This window comes from Vulpes lagopus, chromosome 6 (genome assembly GCF_018345385.1).
Source record: "Vulpes lagopus strain Blue_001 chromosome 6, ASM1834538v1, whole genome shotgun sequence".
Classification (NCBI taxonomy): Eukaryota; Metazoa; Chordata; class Mammalia; order Carnivora; family Canidae; genus Vulpes; species Vulpes lagopus.
Window position 1 is genome coordinate 13,535,788 of NC_054829.1, and position 22,005 is coordinate 13,557,792.

The 22,005-nt window shown below is 39.9% G+C and overlaps 2 protein-coding genes across 11 annotated transcripts in view; one reads left to right on the forward strand and one right to left on the reverse strand.

The window, feature by feature from the left end:
* The window catches only part of EML5 (EMAP like 5), a 183,838-nt gene extending 167,654 nt beyond the window's left edge, over positions 1-16,184 (forward strand). For 3 of the 7 annotated variants that reach the window (XM_041758309.1, XM_041758310.1, XM_041758311.1), the window contains 11 exons: positions 3,863-4,036; positions 4,727-4,935; positions 7,186-7,343; positions 8,615-8,729; positions 9,598-9,786; positions 9,960-10,132; positions 11,835-11,997; positions 12,856-12,959; positions 13,458-13,611; positions 13,885-13,985; positions 14,251-16,184. In XM_041758309.1, coding sequence (XP_041614243.1) covers positions 3,863-4,036; positions 4,727-4,935; positions 7,186-7,343; positions 8,615-8,729; positions 9,598-9,786; positions 9,960-10,132; positions 11,835-11,997; positions 12,856-12,959; positions 13,458-13,611; positions 13,885-13,985; positions 14,251-14,287 — 1,577 coding nt within the window. In that variant the 3' untranslated portion in view covers positions 14,288-16,184. Of the gene's footprint in view, positions 1-3,862; positions 4,037-4,726; positions 4,936-6,884; positions 7,344-8,614; positions 8,731-9,597; positions 9,787-9,959; positions 10,133-11,834; positions 11,998-12,855; positions 12,960-13,457; positions 13,612-13,884; positions 13,986-14,250 lie in introns of those variants that run through there. The other 4 variants (XM_041758312.1, XM_041758313.1, XM_041758314.1 and 1 more) reach the window with 4 other exon arrangements.
* A 1,662-nt stretch (positions 16,185-17,846) lies between these two features.
* ZC3H14 (zinc finger CCCH-type containing 14) overlaps positions 17,847-22,005 on the reverse strand; it is a 53,407-nt gene continuing 49,248 nt past the window's right edge. For all 4 annotated transcript variants that reach the window (XM_041758320.1, XM_041758319.1, XM_041758318.1 and 1 more), the window contains 5 exons: positions 21,302-21,422; positions 20,175-20,311; positions 19,584-19,675; positions 18,655-18,761; positions 17,847-18,109 (listed from right to left, as the gene is read on the reverse strand). In XM_041758320.1, coding sequence (XP_041614254.1) covers positions 18,103-18,109; positions 18,655-18,761; positions 19,584-19,675; positions 20,175-20,311; positions 21,302-21,422 — 464 coding nt within the window. In that variant the 3' untranslated portion in view covers positions 17,847-18,102. The remainder of the gene's footprint in view (positions 18,110-18,654; positions 18,762-19,583; positions 19,676-20,174; positions 20,312-21,301; positions 21,423-22,005) is intronic.

Consider the following 22,005-nt stretch of genomic DNA (forward strand, 5'->3'; position numbering starts at 1 on the left):
CGTTGGAAGGGGAAGAGAGCGAACAGGGTCTGTGCTACTCCAGTATCATGAATGACCATTTTTGAATCATAGGAGGAAATAAAATGTACTTAATGAACATCACTTAATCTTTCTCTTAAAAAAAAAAAAAAGGATTCAGGACGCCTGGGTGGCTCAGCAGTTGGACATTTACCTTCTTCCCAGTGCATGACTCCGGGGGTCCTGGGATCAAGTCCCATATTGGGCTCCCTGCATAGAGCCTGCTTCTCCCTCTGCCTGTGTCCCTGCCTCTCTCTCTGTGTCTCTCATGAATACATAAATAAAATCTTTTTTAAAATAAAAAATATTTTTAAAAGATTTTATTTGAGAGAGAGAAAGCATGAGCAGGGGTAGGAGCAGAGTGAGAAGCAGGATCCCACTGAGCATGGAGCTCAATCCCAAGACCCCGGGATCATGACCTGAGCTGAAGGCAGGTGCTTAACCGACTGAGCCACGAGCCACCCAGGTGCCCCCTAACTTAATCCTTCTTCAGTAAGTTAGAAAAGGCATTGAGAGTTTGCAGTGACTTAAATCTTAAATCCTGTTACTGATACAAGTTCAGAACAGTTTGGATAGTAGCAGTCCCATGACATGGTCATGGTCATGTTTTAAAACATAAATTTTACGTATATGCTCCTTACCATCTCATTTAACTTTCTATGAAAGTTTGAAAAGCTCAGTAGCTCAACTTCCTTAAGATTACTTGCTATGTAGAGTTTAAATAAATGAAGGTTTTGGTAATTTGTGATATATGAAATTTGGAGACAAAACTGAGTGATGTTTCTTGAAAATCCATTATCTACCTCATCACATTTAGGCAAATAAAGTATATGGATTGCTCAGGGTTGCTTTTTATGAACATGTAAAAATGTTTCTGTATTATAGAAGACCTATATAATATTTATTACTGGCAAAAAATTATAGACTGCCCTAGTACATGTTTACATTTTTTTCAAATGTTTAAGTTCTAGTTAACATTACAGTGTAATATTGGTTTCAGGAGTAGAATTTAGAGATTCATCACTTACATACAACACCCAGTGCCCATCCCAACATGTGCCTGCCTTAATCCCCACCACCCGCTAGCATATCCCGCTCCTCGCCCCCAGCGATCTTTAGTTTGTTCTCTATAGTTAAGTCTATTATGGTTTGCCTCCCTTTTGTTTCCTTCCCAAATGTTCATTTGTTTTGTTTCTTAAATTCCACATGAGTGAAATCATATGGGATTTGTCTTTAATTTCACTAAGCATAATACTTTCTAGCTTCATCCACATTGTTACAAATGGCAAGATTTCATTCTCCTGATGGCTGAGTAATATTCCATTGTGTATCTATACCACATCTTCTTTATAAATTCATCTGTCAAAGGACATCTGGACTCTTTCCGTAGTTCCATGGTTACTGTCGAAGCTACATATTAAGTTTGCCAGTCCCTCATATTCTTTGACTTTTATATTGAATAAAGAACATTCTAATTTTAGTTCAGTACTTAAGTTATTGTGTTCATTTTTACATGCACAAATACCCTATTTTATTATATGAAAAACTGTTTTTTAGTTTATTTGAGAAAGAGAGAGAGTGCATGCACAAGCAGGGGACGGGCAGAGGGAGAGGATTCCAAGCCGAGTCCGTGCTGAGTGTGGAGCCTGACAGGCGGTTTGATCTCAAAACCCTGAGATCATGACCCAAGCTGAAATAAAGAGCCAAATACTTAACTGACTGAGCCACCCAGCACCCCATATGGTAAGCTTTTAAGTCTATTTCCATACAGTTTCGATTTTTTTACAGTTGTAGAAATCTTTGAACAATTTTTACTTAATGACTTGAAATCCCTGGTTTAATGTATTTTAATTACTTTGAAGAGCTCTCAGACTTAACATTGTATACTATAAATTGTAGATGGTATACAGTATAGTCTAAATTGATCACAGTATTTTCTTTGGAGACTAAATTGTCTCTATTTTGGCAATATTTGTAGCAGATTTATAATTTGAAACAAATATACTTTAGTAGTTTAATTATTTTACTAAAAGTACTTATGTGGGACCCCTGGGTGGCGCAGCGGTTTGGCGCTTGCCTTTGGCCCAGGGCGCGATCCTGGAGACCCGGGATCGAATCCCACGTCGGGCTCCCGGTGCATGGAGCCTGCTTCTCCCTCTGCCTGTGTCTCTGCCTCTCTCTCTCTCTCTCTCTGTGACTATCATAAATAAATAAAAATTTAAAAAAAAAAAATTAAAAAAAAAAATAAATAAATAAAAGTACTTATGTTCTGGGGCACCTGAGTGGCTCAGTCGTTAAGCATCTGCCTTTAGCTCCAATCATGATCCCCGGGTCCTGGGATAGAGCCCCACATCAGGCTTCTTGCACAGTTGGGAGTCTGCTTCCCCCTCTCCTTCTGTGTTCTCTCTCTCTCAAATAAATAAATAAAATCTTAAATTTTAAATAAAAGTACCTGTGTTATGAGACTGAATTAGCTGCCAAATTGACTTATCTGTTCATTTTTATAGGCTGTAGTTCATGAAGAAAGGATAATACAAAGCCCTGATATTTTTACTTAGAAAATACAGATAACTGGAAAAAATTTTTTAAAGAGTAGAAATGGGCTACACAAGACGAATAGCAACAAATACATTTTTAAAAGATTAGCCATTTGGGGGGCGCCTGGTGGAGCATGTGACTCTTGATCTCAGGGTTGAATTCATATCCCATGTTGGGTGTAGAGATTACCTAAAAATAAAGTGTTGGGGTGCCTGGCTAGCTCAGTCAGTAGAATTTGCAATTCTTGATCTTGGGGTCATCAGTTCAAGCCCCATGTTGGGTGTAGAGCCTACTAAAACAATTTTTCTTTTAATAAAAAAAAAAACTTGAAAAATAAATAAAATAAATAAAAATAAAAGATAAGCAGTGTTATTTATTCCCTGAAATCCTGTTTTTAAAAAACAACACTGTCTTATAAAGTGATATGAACTTAGCTTTTTACCAGATCTCTGTCTATATGGTTGAAAATTTCTTTTTATCTCTATTCAGGTGAGTCCTACCCGCTGCCTTTCTCAGTTTATGCTTGCTTTTCATCTCTCCTTCAAATAACATAAGATATTGAATAACATTATAACTAATGTTCAGTAACAAAGATAGCAGATAACTGAATATAATTTGATTTTTAATTATTGTATATTTGTATATTTCTCCACATAATTACATAAAGATTTAACACATGTAAAACATGCATTATTTTTTAGTAGTTTAAGTAGTTTAGTAGTTTAAGGTTTGTGATTGCCTAATTTTCTTGTTTAAGTGTTATTTTCTCAAAAGTGCAATTTGATCTATTGCCTGAATAAGTACCCTATACTTTTTCCTTTCCTTCCTCTTTCTTTTTCTTTCTTTACTTTTATTTATTTTTTTGATTGAGGTATAGTTGACACATTGTGTTACACGAGTTTCAGGCATATGGTATCATGACTGGACAATACATTCTGTGCTCACCATGAGTGTGGCTGACACCTGTCACCAGCATGCGATGCCATTACAGCACCACTGACCCTGCTCCCCATGTTGTCTTTCATCCCATGATTTACTCCTAACCAGGAGCCTCTGTCTTCCACCCCTTCCTCCATCTTGTCCATCCCCCTACCACCCTACCCTCTAGCAACTATCAGCTCTTTGTGTTTATGAATCTGTTTCTTTTTTTGGGGGGGGGGGGTTGGTCTTAGTTTTGAGCTATTTTTAAGTACACAGTCTTCATTTGGTACAGACTTTTCCATATTTCAGAAAATATGCGTCAGCTACGGAAATGGAAACATTTATAATAGGCATAATACAACTTTTGGATTTTATGTTTATTTAGCTACAGCTCCTTCTATCCACATTTGGGATGCAGTGAACAAGCAGACTTTATCTATACTGAGATGCTACCATTCAAAGGGCGTGTGTTCAGTCAGCTTCAGTGCTACTGGCAAACTCTTGCTGTCTGTGGGGCTAGACCCAGAACATACTATTACCATTTGGAGATGGCAGGAAGGTAGGGTTCTTTTTTCCTTCATAATTTTTAAAAATAAGAATACTAGGGTAATGTGCATTCTCTAATATTTGCCTAAACTTGGTGATTGAAATCATTTTTCATTTCAGCCCTACACAATACACAGTACACAGTTGATGTTACTGTTGGTATGTTCCACTTTAAAAACTCAGTGAAAGAAGCTCACAAAACATAAATTAATGAAAGTTATTAATAGTATACATGATTTACTGCTCTCTCTTTTCAGTAAGAAACCATACATAAGTCTCTTTGCTAATTATTGTTTGATTTGTTATGGAGGGTAATAAGATCAGAAATGAAGTATATTGTAAGTGACAATAAAGATCAATAAGGTAATATTACTTGCACTTTAGACAAAACTCTTCAGTTATATATATAGCTGCTATAAAAAGTGAAGTTCACAGAGCCACACAGAAGAAGGTAAGCTGTGATTCCCAAAATCAAGGATGGCCCTTCTGTGATAATAAAGCTCCCATTGACACACATATCCCTTGAGAAAATATGTGAAAGGACCCTCTCCCCCGGCAGTTGTCCTGTGATTGCTGGTAGCCGTGCAAGGGACATGCTCCCTTAGAAGTATTTGGTTTTTGAACTATATGAATAACTGCTTAATCTTGTAACAATTAGCTTCCTATACTAACCTTGATAATTCTGTTGTCTCTTTTTTGTCAGGTGCCAAAATTGCCAGCAGAGCTGGTCACAACCAACGTATTTTTGTGGCAGAATTCCGACCAGATTCAGATTCCCAGTTTGTCTCTGTGGGAGTCAAACACGTGAAGTTCTGGACACTGGCCGGAAGGGCTCTTCTTAGCAAAAAAGGGCTCCTGAGTGCAGTGGAGGATGCCCGGATGCAGACCATGCTCGCTGTGGCATTTGGTGCAGTATGTCTCTTGAAATGCCTGTGCTAGTGTATCTCAGAGTTACAGAAATTGGACTACTTTGGGTTTACTTACTTTAGATAGATAAGCCACCATAACCTCGTTCAGTGGCATTGGGACCCACTAATTGTTGCATACGTCCTGGTCATGCATGCTTTCACCTTCCTGTACTGATAGAAGTAATCTGATACTTTCAGAAATCTGGGAGTGGGAGAGAACATTAATGAGGGAGAAGAATTATAATGAAATATTTGAGTCTTTAGGCCACTGGCATTCTTAAAAGCCTTCCTTAATCTTGTAACTGTCCCTCTAAATCTCCTAAAATTTCTGCCCTCTGGTAGTTCCTCATAATCCTAGAGATTTGTCAGAATATGGAAAGATGAATCAAGAAATGGAATTTTCTACTGTGTAAGGTGGTACTTGGGTTTAGGATTTCCTTTTTATCTATCATCTTAATTCACTGCTTAGCACATAGTTGGAAGTGCTCTGGGCTGGTGCCACTCACCGCTCACCGAGGAGGAAAGAGAACAGTTCCTGGCCTTCACAGGGAGTGTTCTAGAGAAAGCTGTCCCTCCCCTCCTCCATCCCATCTGGGCTGGTGGTTCACAATCCACATCTCTTTCCTCTAATACCCTGCGCCCTGGCCAGGCTTTTTAAATCCTTTGGTGCATCAGAAACCTAAGTGGATTTCCTTACTAACGTGTTTATCTGGGTACGTAATACATGAAGAAAATTATACTTTTAGAACCTTTAAGCACACGTTTTTGAGGGGGAAAAAATTGAAAACTTTGGTCATACCATGTCAAACTTCTATTAAACATTTTGGGCGTTCATTATATAAGATCAGTAATTCCTTTCCAGAAGAAGAACTCGCATATTCAAATGCTTCTGACATTTAATTTGTCCGTGTAGATTAACTTTCTTCATGTATAAAATTCCTTATCTAGCCAGTTGCCCATTCCCAAAAGAAAATAAACTTGAAGAGTAAAATATTAGTCATAATTGACTCATGTTTGAAGCAACAGTGCAGTCAGAGTGTTTACTGAGATGGGTTGATGTCCAATTTAGGTCTTTTTGGGCATCTTGTTTGTCTCGGGGCCGTAAAAGAGCAAGGGAAGTAAAATACTGGTATTTACAGCTGAAGCACTTACTTTCTAATTGCAGATAAGGCATGGATTATGATGCTTCCAGATGACAACTGTCATTATTGTCATCCAAATATGAAGTACAAAGAAAATATGTAAATGCTGAGGAATTTGAAGTCACATTAAATTGTTGTAGGGAGGGGCCCTGGCTGGTTCTGTCGGTGGAGCCTGGGACTCATGATCACGGGGTCCAGAGTTCCAGCCACACATCCTGGGTAGAGACTAACTCTAAAAAAATTGTTGTAGGGAAATTAAACATACCAACTATATAATATTTTCAAAAAGATTAAAGAAAATCTTTGTTTTGTTGTAATTCAAAATTTTCCTACCGCTTCTCTCCATGCTGTTTCTGGTGAAAGATCTTGTACCAGTTGCTCTAAAAGTGAAACTGAAATGGATGAAAATAGCAAATATGCAGAATTTAATTTCTCCAGTCTCCACATAAATGAACTAGATCAGAATTGCAATTCTCAGAATGATCTGAAGCTCTATTACTTTTGGTACTTATCCAATTTATCTTATTTTGTATCTCACTGACTTTGCTATTTTGATTTTAAGAAGTCATGGCAAATGTTAATTTTATATATGTAACTTCATGAATTAGTCAAATCTAAAAATTCCCACAACTTTGCTCTATTTATGGTTTTACTTTCTGTGACAAAATACTTTATCAGATCTCATGGAAAGTTATTTTCACTTCCTACCCTTCTTTACACTCCCCATTACTAATGACTGCACATTATTCCTTGGGCAGCTGGAGGGAAGCAGCCCACAGGGACCATATAAACCAGAATGATAATATTTTAGACCTAAGGGACAGCGAGCTGAACTCCCTCAAGCTTTATCAGCGTGAAAAAGCTGATTCTTCTAGAAGTGCCAAGGCTTGTGCGAGGAGGCTAGGCCAGTGAATTTGCAGCAGAGGAGGACAGCAGGCCCTGACGAAGCCAGGCCTCGAGTTGGGGTTTTCTGGCTCCGGCCCACTGTGGCCCCAGCCTCACCCCGCCGTGCCGTCTGGGAGGTAGGCCCTGCTACAGTAGAGAATTGCGTCTGTTTCATCTCTATTTGAACTTTTGATGAGTCTGTCTCCCCCTTCCCCACTCCTTTTCAGAATAACTTGACGTTTACAGGTACCATCAGTGGAGATGTCTGTGTGTGGAAAGATCACATACTGTGTAGGATCGTGGCCAGAGCTCACAACGGGCCCGTGTTTGCCATGTACACCACCCTCCGGGACGGACTCATCGTGACTGGCGGCAAGGAAAGGCCGTGAGTCCTCCTCTTGTGCATGGCCTCACTGTGTGTGCGTTTGTGCTTCAGGGGCTGCCTGGGGTTTGCAGTTCGTTATTCCAGTGTTTTCTAGGCCAGGCACGTTGTCCTCTCTGAACTTCTTCCTCCTGTGCTTCGCGTTTATTGCCTCCTACATGCTGCCGTATTGATTATTAATTTGTGGTCCAAAGTCACTTGAAATTTTTTTTCATGTTGTGGAGAAGCCTAGACCCCAACAATCAGGCTGAGAATTTCTCCGAGGTAGTTATGGTGCAGGCAGAGAGCAGATCTTCTTAATGTCTGTATCCTGTACAAGTATTTGCTGGATAAGAGGGGACCCATGGAAGAATTTTGCCCTCAAACACAGGATGCACCTTGGCTGCCCTCTGTCTTGTCTTTTGTCCAAACGGACACTGATGGGCAGGGTGCCTACTGCTTGCCGCCTCAGAAGAGGACGAGGGTGTGCTACAAACTAAATGCCTTGTTTGCTTTTCCTTGAGGCAAACTTGTTACATAAAATCGTGTAATACAAGGCTTCAAAATTTAAGTCTGAGGAAAGGCCTTTTTCTGAGTTTCGCTTTGAAAACCTCTCAGGAGCTAAATACTTAGAATAGATTTTTCTGCCAACATAGTCCTTTCCAGTAAATGCGGTGTTTCCATGTCCAAGAAGTAAGAACCTTTCCAGTCAGGACTGAGTGGAGACACATATATGAAACACAAATGTAGCAGCTCTTGTCTCCCATGTGAAGGAAGACTCTTGCGGTGCACAGGCATGTTTTTGTCCTGAGACAAAACAGTTCATCTTACAGAAAATAAAGTTGTACCCTTTTCAGTTCTTCCAAGTGAAAAACCATAAGTGGGTTGTATCCTGTCTTTTCCATATCGCTCTGGCGCTGGGGTCCCCGCAGCCCTGCAGCCCGCACCTCTCTGCGCACTTTCAGTGCGGGTTTCAGTCGTGGCTGTAGCATCTCTGATCGCATATCTAGACTCATGTTCTCATTATCATGTTAACGCTATACATCATTTTACACATTGCCTTAATCATATGGGAGGTGGGAGCTAAATAAGATTATGCTCATGTCAGAAAAATGAAGTAAAAGTAAAGTAAAATCTGCTTAAACATGATGACTGGAATACAGTGTATCTTAAAATTGCTATAAAAAGTGAATATCATGGCCTTTTTTTTCACTATTCTGCTTATAATTTAGTATTTCAAAAATTATTTGGAATAGCTAATAACAAATGCTCCTTTTGGTTTGGGTTGTTATTAGGTCGAAAGAAGGAGGAGCAGTCAAACTGTGGGACCAGGAGCTGAGGCGATGCCGTGCTTTCAGGCTCGAGACAGGACAAGTCACTGATTGTGTTCGTTCTGTGTGCAGAGGCAAAGTAAGATGTTCCTTGAGCCATTATGGTGCGGCAGGAAGTAGAGGACAGTTATTCTTGGGGTTGTCTCTCCCTTTGGAACTTGATGAAATCTCAGGATGAGTCTGCTTGCCGGCTGGCCTCTGCCTCCGCTGCTTGCCGTGTGGTCCACACCGGCACCAGGCAGACGGCAGGAAGCTGCACTTCTGCCTAAAGTCGATTTACCTCTGTAGTTCTTGAATCTGCCAATTCAACTGTGGAGGGCAGAAGTAAATTTCTTGCCAGTTGACTCATTTTGATTAGAGCAGCTATCTTTTTTTTTTTTTTTTTAAGTACTCTACCCCCATCGTGGGGCTTAAACTCATGACCCCCGACATCGAGTCGCTTGCTCTGCCAACTGAGCCAGCCAGGCACCCCCCTCTGGTTGGTTTTGTTTTTTTTTTAAACATCCGTTCCTTTAAAAAAAATTTGGCTCATGCATGTACTTGCAATGAGCATATTTATAAATCATATACATGTATTACCCTCAGTCCATATATTAGTCAAGCTTACCTTTATTTATACTTACTTTTTAACTAAAATCCAGTACTTTCTTCCTGTATCCCAGTGCACTTACACCTCCTTGGAGATCTTCAGATAAATAGAATCAAAGTCAAAACTTTGACTAGAAAAGTCAGGTGTATTATCTTAGAGCCTGGACTCTGACATACAGCCCAGCCCAGTGCTCCTGCACATTGCCTCTAGTCAAAGAAAACCACATGAGCTAATGACTGGCTTGCTACTAGATTATGCAAAGCAGAAAGTTCTCTGAAAGGAGGTCAGTAGGGTCCTTCCTGTTATTGAAAGTGATTTTGTATCACAGTAGATGTATTGGGTCCCATTTGTGTTTCAGGGCAAGATCCTAGTTGGGACAAGGAATGCTGAGATAATTGAAGTTGGAGAGAAAAATGCAGCGTGTAATATCTTAGTTAATGGCCATGTGGATGGACCCATATGGGGACTGGTGACACATCCTTCCAGAGATTTTTTCCTTTCTGCTGCAGAAGATGGGACAGTGAGACTCTGGGATATTGCTGATAAAGTAGGTACAGAGTTTTCTTTCTTAAAGTTACAATTTCTAAGGACAATGGAAGTCCTAAATTGCCAACACGTGAAGAACTATTTGAGAATTATGTTGAGAATTTTGAAGAGAAACCAGTTTACTTTAAGCACTCTATTTAATGTAGTTCTCTATAACTCTTGGTTCTTATGCAGAAGATGTTAAACAAAGTGAATTTGGGACATGCTGCTCGTACCGTGTGCTACAGCCCTGAAGGGGAAATGGTGGCTATTGGAATGAAAAATGGAGAATTTATTATTTTACTGGTGAGCTCTCTAAAAATATGGGGAAAGAAGAGAGATAGACGATGTGCAATCCATGATATCAGGTTAGTCAATAAATGGAATAGAATTTTTAGTATATATGTTCTTAAATGACCCAGGTTACATTTTAAAACAGGTCCTTAATGCCTATCGCATTTAAAGACATCAGAAATTGGACCCTGAAATGTGGCTCTTTTATACTTATTTACTGCTTGCTAAAATTATCAACCCAGTGACACCAACCACAGTGCCACATGAACTCAGGGAATATCTGGAGTAAGTACCACAGAACATGTCCTTCCAAGAATATGTCCACTGTACTGAGGAGAGCCATTCATCCTGAGTTGTCAGCCTGGAAACTAAAATTATAACCCCAGCTCTCAATGGAATATATAATCATTCATTTCATCAGTACACGTCAGGGCACCACCCTGGTGGCTCAGTTGGGTCAAGCGTCTGACTTTGGCTCAGGTCATGATCCTGGGGTCCTGGGATGCAGCCCCTCGTTGGGCTCCCTCAGCAGGGAGCCTGTTTCTCTCTCTCCCTCTGCCCATCCCAACTCCTTCTCAAATAAATAAAATCTTTAAAAAAATTTAATACTCATCAAACATCTGTACCCAAGTCTGAAATCAAACTAAACTTTACTTGAACCTAGGGGCACCTGGGTGGCTCAGTCGGCTAAGTGTCCAACCCTTGGTTTCAGGTCAGGTTGTATGTCAGGGCCTGGGATCCAGCCCTGCACTGGGTTCCACGCTCATCAGGGAGTCTGCTGGAGATTCTGCCTCCCTCTGCTCCTCTCCTGCTCACTTGCTTGCTCTCTCTCAAAAATAAAATTTAAGAAGAAAAAAAAAAGCGGGGATGGGGGGGGACGCCTGGGTGGCTCAGCGGTTGAGCATCTGCTTTCAGCTCAGGTCATGATTCCCGGGTCCTGGGATCAAGTCCCGCATTGGGCTCCCCATAGGGAGCCTGCTTCTTCCTGTGTCTCTGCCTCAGTGTATCTCTCATGAATAAATAAATAAATAAAATCTTAAAAAAAAAAAAAAAAACTAACAATAAGCCCTTTCTTGAGCCTTTCTGGTCCAGTGCCTAAGTTCATGGAGACAGTGGCTGCCATTTACTGAGTACTTCTGTATGGTCAAGATCAGTTAGTGAATCCCGTTCTGTCAAAAGCTTGCACTCTCTTCATTAGTAAAACTCTTTTACGTATGAAACCTTCCTCAAAATTTTAATATATAAACCTCTTACAGGCCCCCCGTTTCCCTAAAGAAGCTCAACTGAATTGTCCCCTATTTCCCATGACCACAAGACACGTATGTGTCTTACGATAACCTCTAAGCTTCAGGTAGTGTCCCTTCCCCTGCTAACCTGAGTTGAATGAAGCTGGTCTGTGTTTTTGCTGTGAAGATACCAGGTGTCGAGATACCAGTTTACCTACCTTGGTAAATTCGGTGTTCTGTAACTTAAGAGTTACGTATTTATTAGTAGCTTATAAGCTACTTTGAGCTTAACAAGCTCAAAACTTATTTTTAAAGAAATCAGATGTAAATTCAGGAGCTACCTAAAATTAAAGGAAAATATTTTTGTTTTACATAACACATACTATATTCTCTCCGTATACACAATCAACGGTGTGTGTCAGATGAATCTATATGAGGCCAGAGCACACCCATTTTGAAAGGTAGAAGCAAGCAAGCAAGTCACTGGTCTGAAACGTTATACAATTCCATGTGATCTGATGCGTCTGTCATGTTTTTATTACTTCTCCAGATTTAGTCCAGATTCCCGGTTTCTGGCCGTTGGCTCTAGTGAGAACTCAGTGGACTTTTACGACCTAACATTGGGCCCCACCCTTAACAGAATCAGCTACTGCAGAGACATTCCCAGTTTTGTCATTCAGATGGACTTCTCTGCAGATAGCAGACATCTCCAGGTACAGTGACGCTATGAACCCAGTCCACACTAGGTTCCTGGACTGTCAGTGAATGCATTTAAAACTCCTAACTTAAACGAACTAGGGGTGATAGAAAGGGAGGTGGGTGGGGTGACTGGGTGGCGGGCACTGAGGGGGGGGGGCACTTGATGGGATGAGCACTGGGTGTTATTCTATATGTTGGCAAATTGAACACCAATAAAAAATAAATTTATATATATAAAAAAAAAAAAACCCTAACTTTGGGGCCTACACAGGTGGCTTGGTGGTAGAGCACACCTTCAGCTCAGGGCGTGACCCTGGGGTCCTGGGATCAAGTCCCCCATTGGCCTCCCTGCAGGGAGCCTGCTTCTCCCTCTGCCTGTGTCTCTCTGCCTCTGTCTCTCCCGTGAATAAATAAAATCTTTAAAAAATAAAACCTCTAAGTTTTAGGGATGCCTGGCTGGCTCAGTCGGCAGAGCATGCAACTCTTGATCTCCTAGTTGTGAGTTTGAGCCTCACGTTGGGTGTGGAGAGAGGACTTAAACCAACCAACCAGCCCAGGGGCGTCTGGCTGAGGTGGCCTATTATTGTGATTCTTGATCTTGGGATCTTGAAGTCCAAGCCCCACGTTGGGCAAGAACTTCCTGAAAACACTGGAGTTCCAGAGCTTTCCAAGTTCTTGCTTTTTATGCTTCACTGTTTTCTGCATTAACAGCCTATCCCTATCAGTCCTCTTCTCCATTTTTTTCTAACAGACATTTGTAGTCGTTGTTAATGTTAGAAATGTAAATCAAAGAGCACATTTTGCTAGCATCCCATGGCCTTCTGATGTCTGTCACGTAATGGAATTCTCGTCCCATTTTAATACCACAAAAGGTCTCCACTGGTTGCTATAAACGGCAGGTCTATGAAGTGCCTTCAGGAAAACCCGTCATGGACCAGGCCACCATGGACAGGATCACTTGGGCTACATGGACTAGGTAAGAACCAAAGGTCAGTCAGGAAGACTGGAAAATCCTACTTCTGAATAGAGCCATCCCGCTGGGGAGTAGTAATTGAGTTTTAAGTTTATTACCTATCTTGAGTTCTTCCTAAGAGAACGATGGGCTCAGCTGGGATTCCTTTTCACTGAACACAGTCGCATGCTTTTATCAAGGTTAAAAGATGCCCTGATATTTTCCTTAACACATGAGGCTTAATCATAGGCAATAAAACCACGTACTGGGTACTATGAAGCAATTGCAGTATCTAAATGCTATCTTGAAGCTATTAGAAATGGGACCTTTTAAGTTTGCTGTATAACAGGTAACCATGAGAAGCCAATTTTTTTAATTTTTAAAACTTAAATTCCTAAAGCATAAGCATCTTTTAATTTTAAATCACATATTAAGTAGAGATGTAGAGATGAATTACCAAAAAACTTTTTTGGTAATTCATCTGTTTGCTATGATGGATTTTCTTTTATTCCTTCCCTCTAGTATTCTAGGGGATGAAGTCATGGGAATCTGGTCCAGACACGCTGAGAAAGCCAATGTCAACTGTGCCTGCGTATCTCATTCAGGAATCAGTCTTGTGACAGGAGATGACTTTGGCATGGTTAAGTTATTTGACTTCCCGTGTCCTGAAAAATTTGTAAGTCTGCTTTAATTTTTTTTATGTAGTTTTACTAGCAACTTAGATTAGTACCTCTTTCCCCATAATTTTAATAGTTAAATATGCTACTGTCTCCTGATTTTGGAGACATTTTTTAATACATGTTCCTAAAATGTTTTTTGAAACTTACTAATCCCTTACTCTGAAATAAAATCTTTAGAGATTATCTCCCCTTGCCTGCAGGTAACTCCATCTTTGCAAACTATCCTAATAAAGCTGTGATTAGCCCTTTTGTTTTTCATTGCTTTTCAGGCAAAGCACAAAAGGTTCTTGGGTCATTCACCTCATGTGACAAATATTCGATTTACCAGCGGTGATCGACATGTCATCAGTGCTGGAGGGGATGACTGCAGGTTGGTAGCTTTCTCAGCCCAAAAAAAAGCAGACCATCTCTCATGAGGTAGTAAGAGATTCCGCATCAGTATATTGTAGATTCTGAGTCAGCAACATGTAAGGTAGATAACAGGGTGGCTGCCTGGGGGTGGAGGTGCAAACTACGGAAGTACAAAAATAAAAGGAGTTAATGAAAAATTTTATATAGGTATGATTTGAAAGCTCATTAAATTTCTGAAAATCTAGAAATATAATGAACTCACTGCTTTTTTTTTTGGATTGCAGTTTATTTGTCTGGAAATGTGTACATACGCCTCACTGAAAGCTATGGATGCTGAGTAGACTCCATGTAACGAACAGCCTTGAGAGACCAGAATTACAGAAGAGGAACAACAAAAAAACAACAGAACCAAACCTTGCGTGGGCAAGTGGTGCTAATTTAGGGTTGTAACAGGGACAAATGCCCAGAGTCATCACAATAGAAGACAGATAAGTTCAGACTGTTTGCTGTATGCACTGGCTAACTGTCCATAATCCATTCACTGCCAGATAGTTACTTCCAGAAGGGGTTGAGTACGTACTCCGTGAAAGCCAGCCCCCCATTCTGGGAGAGTGTGCAAACTTGGCAGGGCTGCTAGGGACGTTCAAGAGACAGCACTTCTCAAAAACAACCTTAAAAACTCGACTTGCGTCATTTTCATCCTCTCTTTACCAAAACGTTTTCTTTTTTAGAATTTATATTTTATTTCCAAGGTTCATTATTTAATGACTTATTTTATCCTTGTGTTTACATGAGGAGATGAAACACACCCTAGAGGATCACAGTTTTTAAAAGGCAAACATTGCTTTCCCCAAGGAGATACACACAAGCTTTACTGAGAATAGAATGCTACTTAAAGCACCCAGAAACCTCTTTTTATAAAGGACATTTTCCTCCTGGCAGTTTTACATTCAGGAATAAATTCAAAGTTAGTGGTATATGATCACTACATTTTCATTTTTGAGCTGTCGATCCTTTTCTGTTCAGAAGTCCTAGCCTCTAAGCTGAAAAACTGAAACACAATTATAGCTTCATTAATGAAAAAGTAATACAATGAAGTCATTTCCAGTGGTGTACAAATTAAAGTTTTAGGCGACAGTAGTTAACTGGGAGAGCATACTATTTGAAGATGTGATATAACAAACACTGGTGTTCAAGGTCACATTTACCAAGTTAAACAACTTAGTAGCTCTTGAAATAAAATTTTTATAGCTTTTTTTTTTCTACTGGAAAAATTAATCTGATGTATGCCACCCCATAGGCTGACTTCCAAAAAGAATGAATACAGGTCCACTTGTAAACTTGTCCATTAAAATTCCTTGTTGGTGGATTAGGGCTTCACTTAGACCTTTATCCCTATTCACTTTAACGCTGCCAAAGATCAGTACTTGCCGTTCAGGAATTTGCTGTTTAGCCTGTCTTTAGTTTCCTGAAGATTGGAGATTATGTAGATTGCTATTTAAAAATATATTTTTCTAAGTGTGAAAAAGTTGAAGATGCTCTATCGGTCCTATGAATTTTTATTTTAATGTGTTATCTTTGTAGCATAATAGACCCCTTCAGGTTTCTGGAAGTTTGGTTTGACCAGACATGAAGATTCCTGATCTATTTTGTATGCCCAACACCTTGTAAATACTAACAACAGAAAACGGCTGAATGGCATCAGAGAGCCTGACGGGTGACTGAGTACCAAGCAGTAGCTGTGTCTGAAGGACTGATTAAGGCATGAAGAAGCTTCAAACATAAGATCATATTCACATTGGTGGATTCTCCTAAATGAAGTCAAATTTTAGAGTACACTAATATTAAATTTCTATCTGTGTAGATCATTAAAAGCCATTCAATAAATTATATTCCCCTGAACCATCCTCTCCCCCTGCCCTGTCTTCAGCCTCTTGCAGTTTCAGATGTTCCTTCTGAGCCAAGGCTTGCCGGCTTTTGGCTACAGAGAAATCCCGTTTCCATTAGTACAGGTAGAAACGCTAATTCTAACCTTAAGCAAGTGAACCGTATAGGACAAAAGTGCTTCCACGGCAGCTCTGTTCCTCCACGTGGCCAGCTGAGAAACCAGCCTGTGACCGTCGTCAGCTCCAGCACTTCGCTCCCGTTGAGTGCAGGTAGTCCTCCCACAGCCACCGTGTTTATGTTATACCACCATCAGCGAAGGGGAGGTGAGTGACCAAGACAGGTCATGAGGAGTTGGCCCTGTGGTGGTGGTGGTTTTTTTTTTTTTTTTTTTTTTTAACCCAGAGATTTACATGTGTGTGCTGTATCTAAGCTCCTCAGTCTGTCACCTGAGACTTCGGGCACCGCCAGCAACTCGCTCCCTTCCTTGTGGTGATGCTTTTTGACAGTGGTTCATTTTAAACATTTGTTGGATAACTTAATCTACAGTCAACCTTAGCTTGCCCAGAAATCCCAGCAGCTGAAAGGTAACCTTAAACTCTTCAGTGTGTTTCCAGGCACTGTTTATTAAGTGGCAGAAAATATCCAATGTTAGCATGTTACCGACTTGTAAAACGGCTGAACCAAACCACTTAAGCCCTGTTTCCCATTGCTGTAGAATTATGAATGCCATTTATAATTAGTGGCCCTCAAAGTTCACTTAAGTGTCTAGAAATACAACTTAAACTACATCTTTGCAGAAGAAACTTAGCACTGGAATGAATAAATGCCTTAAATTCAAAGGAGTCAGCTTTTCAGAACGAAGCGGGATGCTCACTTCACCCAAGCCTCTCCTGTGCACAGTCGTTCCTCTTCTAAGGTTTCATATATTTTTGTCTTAGGAACTGGCACCGCCAAGTGCAACTTATAGATGGTTTCATAGCTGGTTCTTTCTGCTTCCGAGAGGAAAGCAACGGCCACAACATAGACTGCTGGTTTCATGCTCTTTAACATGGACTTTTACTCCTGTTTCGTTATCCCTTGGGTATAGAACTAATAAGTCCATGAACCTTTTTGTTGTTAGTTTAATTTGGTCCTGAGAATGTTTGAGTCTTTCTATCTTTTGCATTAATTCAATCTGTTCTAACCACTTTCAGCTTTGTTTAAAAAAAAAATAACTGCTGTACATCAGTCTTTAAGGTCAGTGATCCGTTGGTTATTTATTTCTAAAGCATCTGACACTTCTTGCCTTAACTACTTCAGAAACCACATACAGAAAACTGTGTACTGAATCAATAGTCCAAAAGTTTAGTCCTGTTTTTCAGTTTTACCCATCTGATTTCTGTAGTCATTTAAAATATACTATTCAAATCCAATTTTTACATTAAAAACTTTTCTGTGGAGTTATTTCTGAAAATGTTATTTTTCAGAATGTGAGAATATATGTATAGCTCTAATCCTGTGAGTTTAAAGTCTGTTTTCTGATACATTCTGTATATAGAATTGTAAAAAAAAAAAAAAGAAATTTGTATAATTTTGTGATAATTCAGCCCCCAAATATTTATTTAAAAAGTGTATGTTTATGTTAATAGTAAATGAAAGCATTTTAAGGAACTCTTCATCTTTTTTTGCATTGGCCATTCTATTTTTACCTGACCCATCTTTATCCGGAGGTAAGAACCATTTACCAAACAAAGCAGCCTGTATTAATTATCATGCTTTTCAAACTAAATTCACTTAAAATTAAAAAGGAACAAATGACTGTTTTAAGCTGCCTCTGCACTTTTGGCCACTCTTCTGTTTTCACAGTGGATAATCCTTCAGAAAAGTGAATGCAATCCAACTTTTTAGAATAAAAGTGCTCCTCTCTCTAAATACATAGTAGTGACACTGTAGCCCCAGTCCTGACACCACCACCACATTGTAAATGCTGATACTTGAAATAGCAGCGTACAAATACGCCTCAAATGTTTTAATAGAATTCAGCTTTTCCTTAAATGGTCTTTTCAGAGTCAAAACAAACAACAAAAAACACCCAATGTTAAAACCACTTAATAAACTTACAAACTTGAAAAATTAGACACTTCAGATAGGCAATAAACTTCATATTATGAAAGCAATATATTCCAAGTTTCAAAGATTTGACAAGTTCTGCAGAATATTTTCGTCAGTAGATGGAAACTCCACAATCTTCTGCCAAGGAGGACTGAGTGTCATTCACTGAATAAACAAACAAACAAAAAAATTAACTGCTTTACATCCATATATACCTGCCTAAAAAGAGTATTTTCACACAACAAATATCAGATTTTTAAAAAACAATATATATAAGTTACATAAAGGATTAGGAAAGTTTCAATACATGTCATCCTTATGCCAAGAAAACTGATGGGAGATTTGTGAGCAGAACATATTCAGAAGGTAAATCAAATCTGGAGATTATTGAGGTGAATAAGTAATCGCTGGTAAAACAAAATTTGGAACAACAGCTTCCAAAAGTGAGAAAATGATCACTTCCTCCAAATCTGTATACTTTGTAAATTTAAGAACATGTAGGGCAGCCTGGGTGCCTCAGCGGTTTAGTGCCGCCTGCAGCTCAGAGCATGATCCTGGAGACCCAGTATCGAGCCCCGCATCAGGCTCCCTGCATGGAGCCGAGCTTCTCTGCCTCTCTGTCTCTCTCATGAATAAATAAATAAATATCTTTAAAAAAAATTTTTTTTAAGAACATGTGGCTATTAGAAAAGCTGTTCTTTCATCTTTACCTGGTTTGAGGTCGAATCCATTTCAAGGCATGTCGTGGTGGCACAGTAATGGTGGGATGATAAAATGTGCAGTCAGGTCTTGTACACTGAGTGTTAAATCTGCAGTGCTAAATACAAACAACAGAGTCTCAATGTTTGCAAAGCTAATGCAAAAAAAACAAGGCAATTTGAGACAAACATATGTTGGCACCAAATATACAGTCTAACAGTATTTTAATACTGAGACCTGGAAAGATGAACACCCCTGCCCCCAGACACAAAATTCTAGTCAAAGAATAACAGTAAAATTTCAAAAAGAATCTTTGCATATACAATACAAACCTCTCTCCACCCTGCACATCAGCCCAGCATCCCTCTATCCACCGAGCCCTGGACACCCTCACTGACACCCAACCGCAGATGGGGGGAGTGAGGCCTTTCAGGCAGCCTTCAGGCTTCTAGTTCAGAGGGATCATTCACTCTGAGCAATAAACAGGTGCAGATGCGTCCATCTTTAGCACACAGATGATTTAGACCATCAGTACAAGCACTACTGGATTTCATCATCTCAGTTTGATGTGAAGTGGGGAGGAAAAAACACTCCACAAACCACCCACACTTTTAGGGGCAGAGAGGAATGGGAACACTAAGCAAAGGGGAGTTTCACTAAGAGCTCAGAATACGAACCTCAGTTTCAGACCACCTGCCCTCAGTTTCAGACCACCTGCCCGAAAGGACCAGACAGGAGCTCATGCAACTAAGAAAACTCGAGGTCTTCAAGACCGGAATGTTAACTCCCTAACAAAAACAGTGACGTGGGGCAGGGAAGAGATGGGGGAAGACCATGGGCACACATGACATGACCTTCAATTTGCTAGTGCTCTGCCAGGCCTCAGAACTGAAAACTTCTCACTGATTTTAGTAATTTTTGGGAAAATGAAAATTCTTACTTTTGGATGATAGAAGGGACATTCCATTTTCTTACAAGCAGGGAAATAACGGCACAGTTGAGTACTAGAAGGTGGTGCTGGTGTTGCAATTGCTGACAAGAACGAGGACAAAGATTGATCAAATTTGGAAGAATAATTTGTAATGCAATCCGATGTTTTTATGAGAACCATTTTTAATATACGAGAAAATCTATATATTCATTAGATAAAATACTTCAGGGGATCCCTGGGTGGCGCGGCGGTTTGGCGCCTGCCTTTGGCCCAGGGCGCGATCCTGGAGACTCGGGATCGAATCCCACATCGGGCTCCCGGTGCATGGGGCCTGCTTCTCCCTCCACCTGTGTCTCTGCCTCTCTCTCTCTCTCTCTCTCTCTGTGACTATCATAAATAAATAAAAAATTTAAAAAAAAAAAATAAAATAAAATAAAATACTTCAGAATGATCCTAAATTGGCACACCTACTCTTTAAAGAGTTAAAGTTAACTGATTCTGACATAATTTCTAAAATTATTCCTTTTTTTCCCTTTTAAACTCAAAATGTCATTTTCCCTTTTTTACCTAAATTTAGTAGTACATAATAGGATCACTAACCTGGTTTTGGAGGCAGTACTGGAATTCTTCTACTCATATGAGTGAAGGGACAATCTGGTTTAGTACATTTTGCATCATATTTACAATTTGGATGAACAAATAAACATTTTTCAGCAAATTTACAATTGGGGAAGGCTCTATAAAACAAAAAACATTTTTCACATTTAATCTTCTCAATGCATCATTCGTTTTTTTTGTAAAGAGGTTCCTTACATTCCATCACTACTTGTTTTGAGAAACACAGTATAGTAAAAAGGGAAACTCCCATTTTTTCTTAAACTATATTCTGTGCCTAACATGGGGCTTGAATTCACAATGCAGAGATCAAGATTTGCATGCTCTACTGACTGAGCCAGCAGGTGCCCTGGGAAACTCAATTTTTAAATGAGGCCAGATTTCAAAAGACACGGTCGTCTGTTCCAAAGCCTAGGGTAATAAAAGATTTTCAACGTTGAGTCAGGGACCAAATGAACAATCACTCGGTGATTTTTTTGTGTGTGTTTTTTTTAAGAATCACACCACTTACTCTTTAAGACCCATGTTTGCAATATTTTATGAAGCAAACTCAATATACTGAGCATAACATATGTGCAGCAGCACCACCAAAAAAAAAAAAAAAAAAAAAAGAGCGAGAGAGAGACTCATCCTGTGGTCTACCTCCATGTATATCCAATTATTCTCACATCAAAACTTCCATAAGGAAGTCAAAATATGGAGATTCCACCTCTAGGGCCCAAAAAATATACACGTATTTTTAAAATATAAAAGCCATCTCTCAAAAGCTCATGCCACTGAACCAGCCTACTAAGTCCAAAATGTTTTGTCATGACCTGTAACTAGTTTTTCCCCAGTGCCTTAAAAGCTGTGAATAGGTCTATGAACAACACATACAGAGCAGGACAGTTGCAGAAACATCTCCTTAAGGGTACAGAGAAGCCTCCTCCCACCTCCCCACTCCCTCAAACGAACACACACCTCTATTACACAAGTGTGCTACTCTGGGGGACAATGGTTAAGTGTCACGGCATTCAGGTATACAAGTCAAACTTGTTCACAGAAAACAAATGGAGTAAGCTCTAAGATCTAGAAATTAACCTGAAAATCAGAATCAGCTTGTTGCTACTCACTTGCAAGGTGAAACAGGATGATGGTAAGCACACTCATCCCCATTTTTACAGGCAGGCCAGTACTTGCAACGCTCCAGAAGTTTTTCTGGCTTCTGGACCACACTCAGTTCACTCATTTCAGCTAGAAAAGGAAAGAAAAATATCTCATGAAGTATGATCAATTCAGTACATGGCACCTTTAATACATTTAAAACTCAGTCTTAAAATCTTACATCTTCTAGGTTTACTACAGTCATACAAAATAAACGAGTCTGATATTCTGGTTCACACAGGTTAAGAGCCTGTTAGAAAAGGTCACCAGGAAGTCAACTGCGGTTCTCACTGTGAAAAGCAGAGCGGACAGGGATGCTGCAACTAGAGCCAAAGTTCTCACCCCAAGCCCCAGTGCTCAATATTACTTCAGAGCTGAATTAAAATGAGAGGGAAGAATGCCAGGTAGGGAGCCAATAAAAAGAAAAACTGCAAACACAAGGTGAGAAAGAACATGAAATGAGGCGCCCAGGTGGCTCAGTGAGTTAAGTGTCCGGCTTTGGCTCAGGTCATGATCTCGAGGGTCCTGGGATCGAGCCCCCCATCGGGCTCTGTGTTCAGTGGAAAATCTGCCCTTCCCCCTGCTCATGTTCTCTCTCAAATAAGTGAATCTTAAGCAAGCGCGCGCACACACACACATACACACACGTGAGCTAGTAATTGTCCTGTCCAGA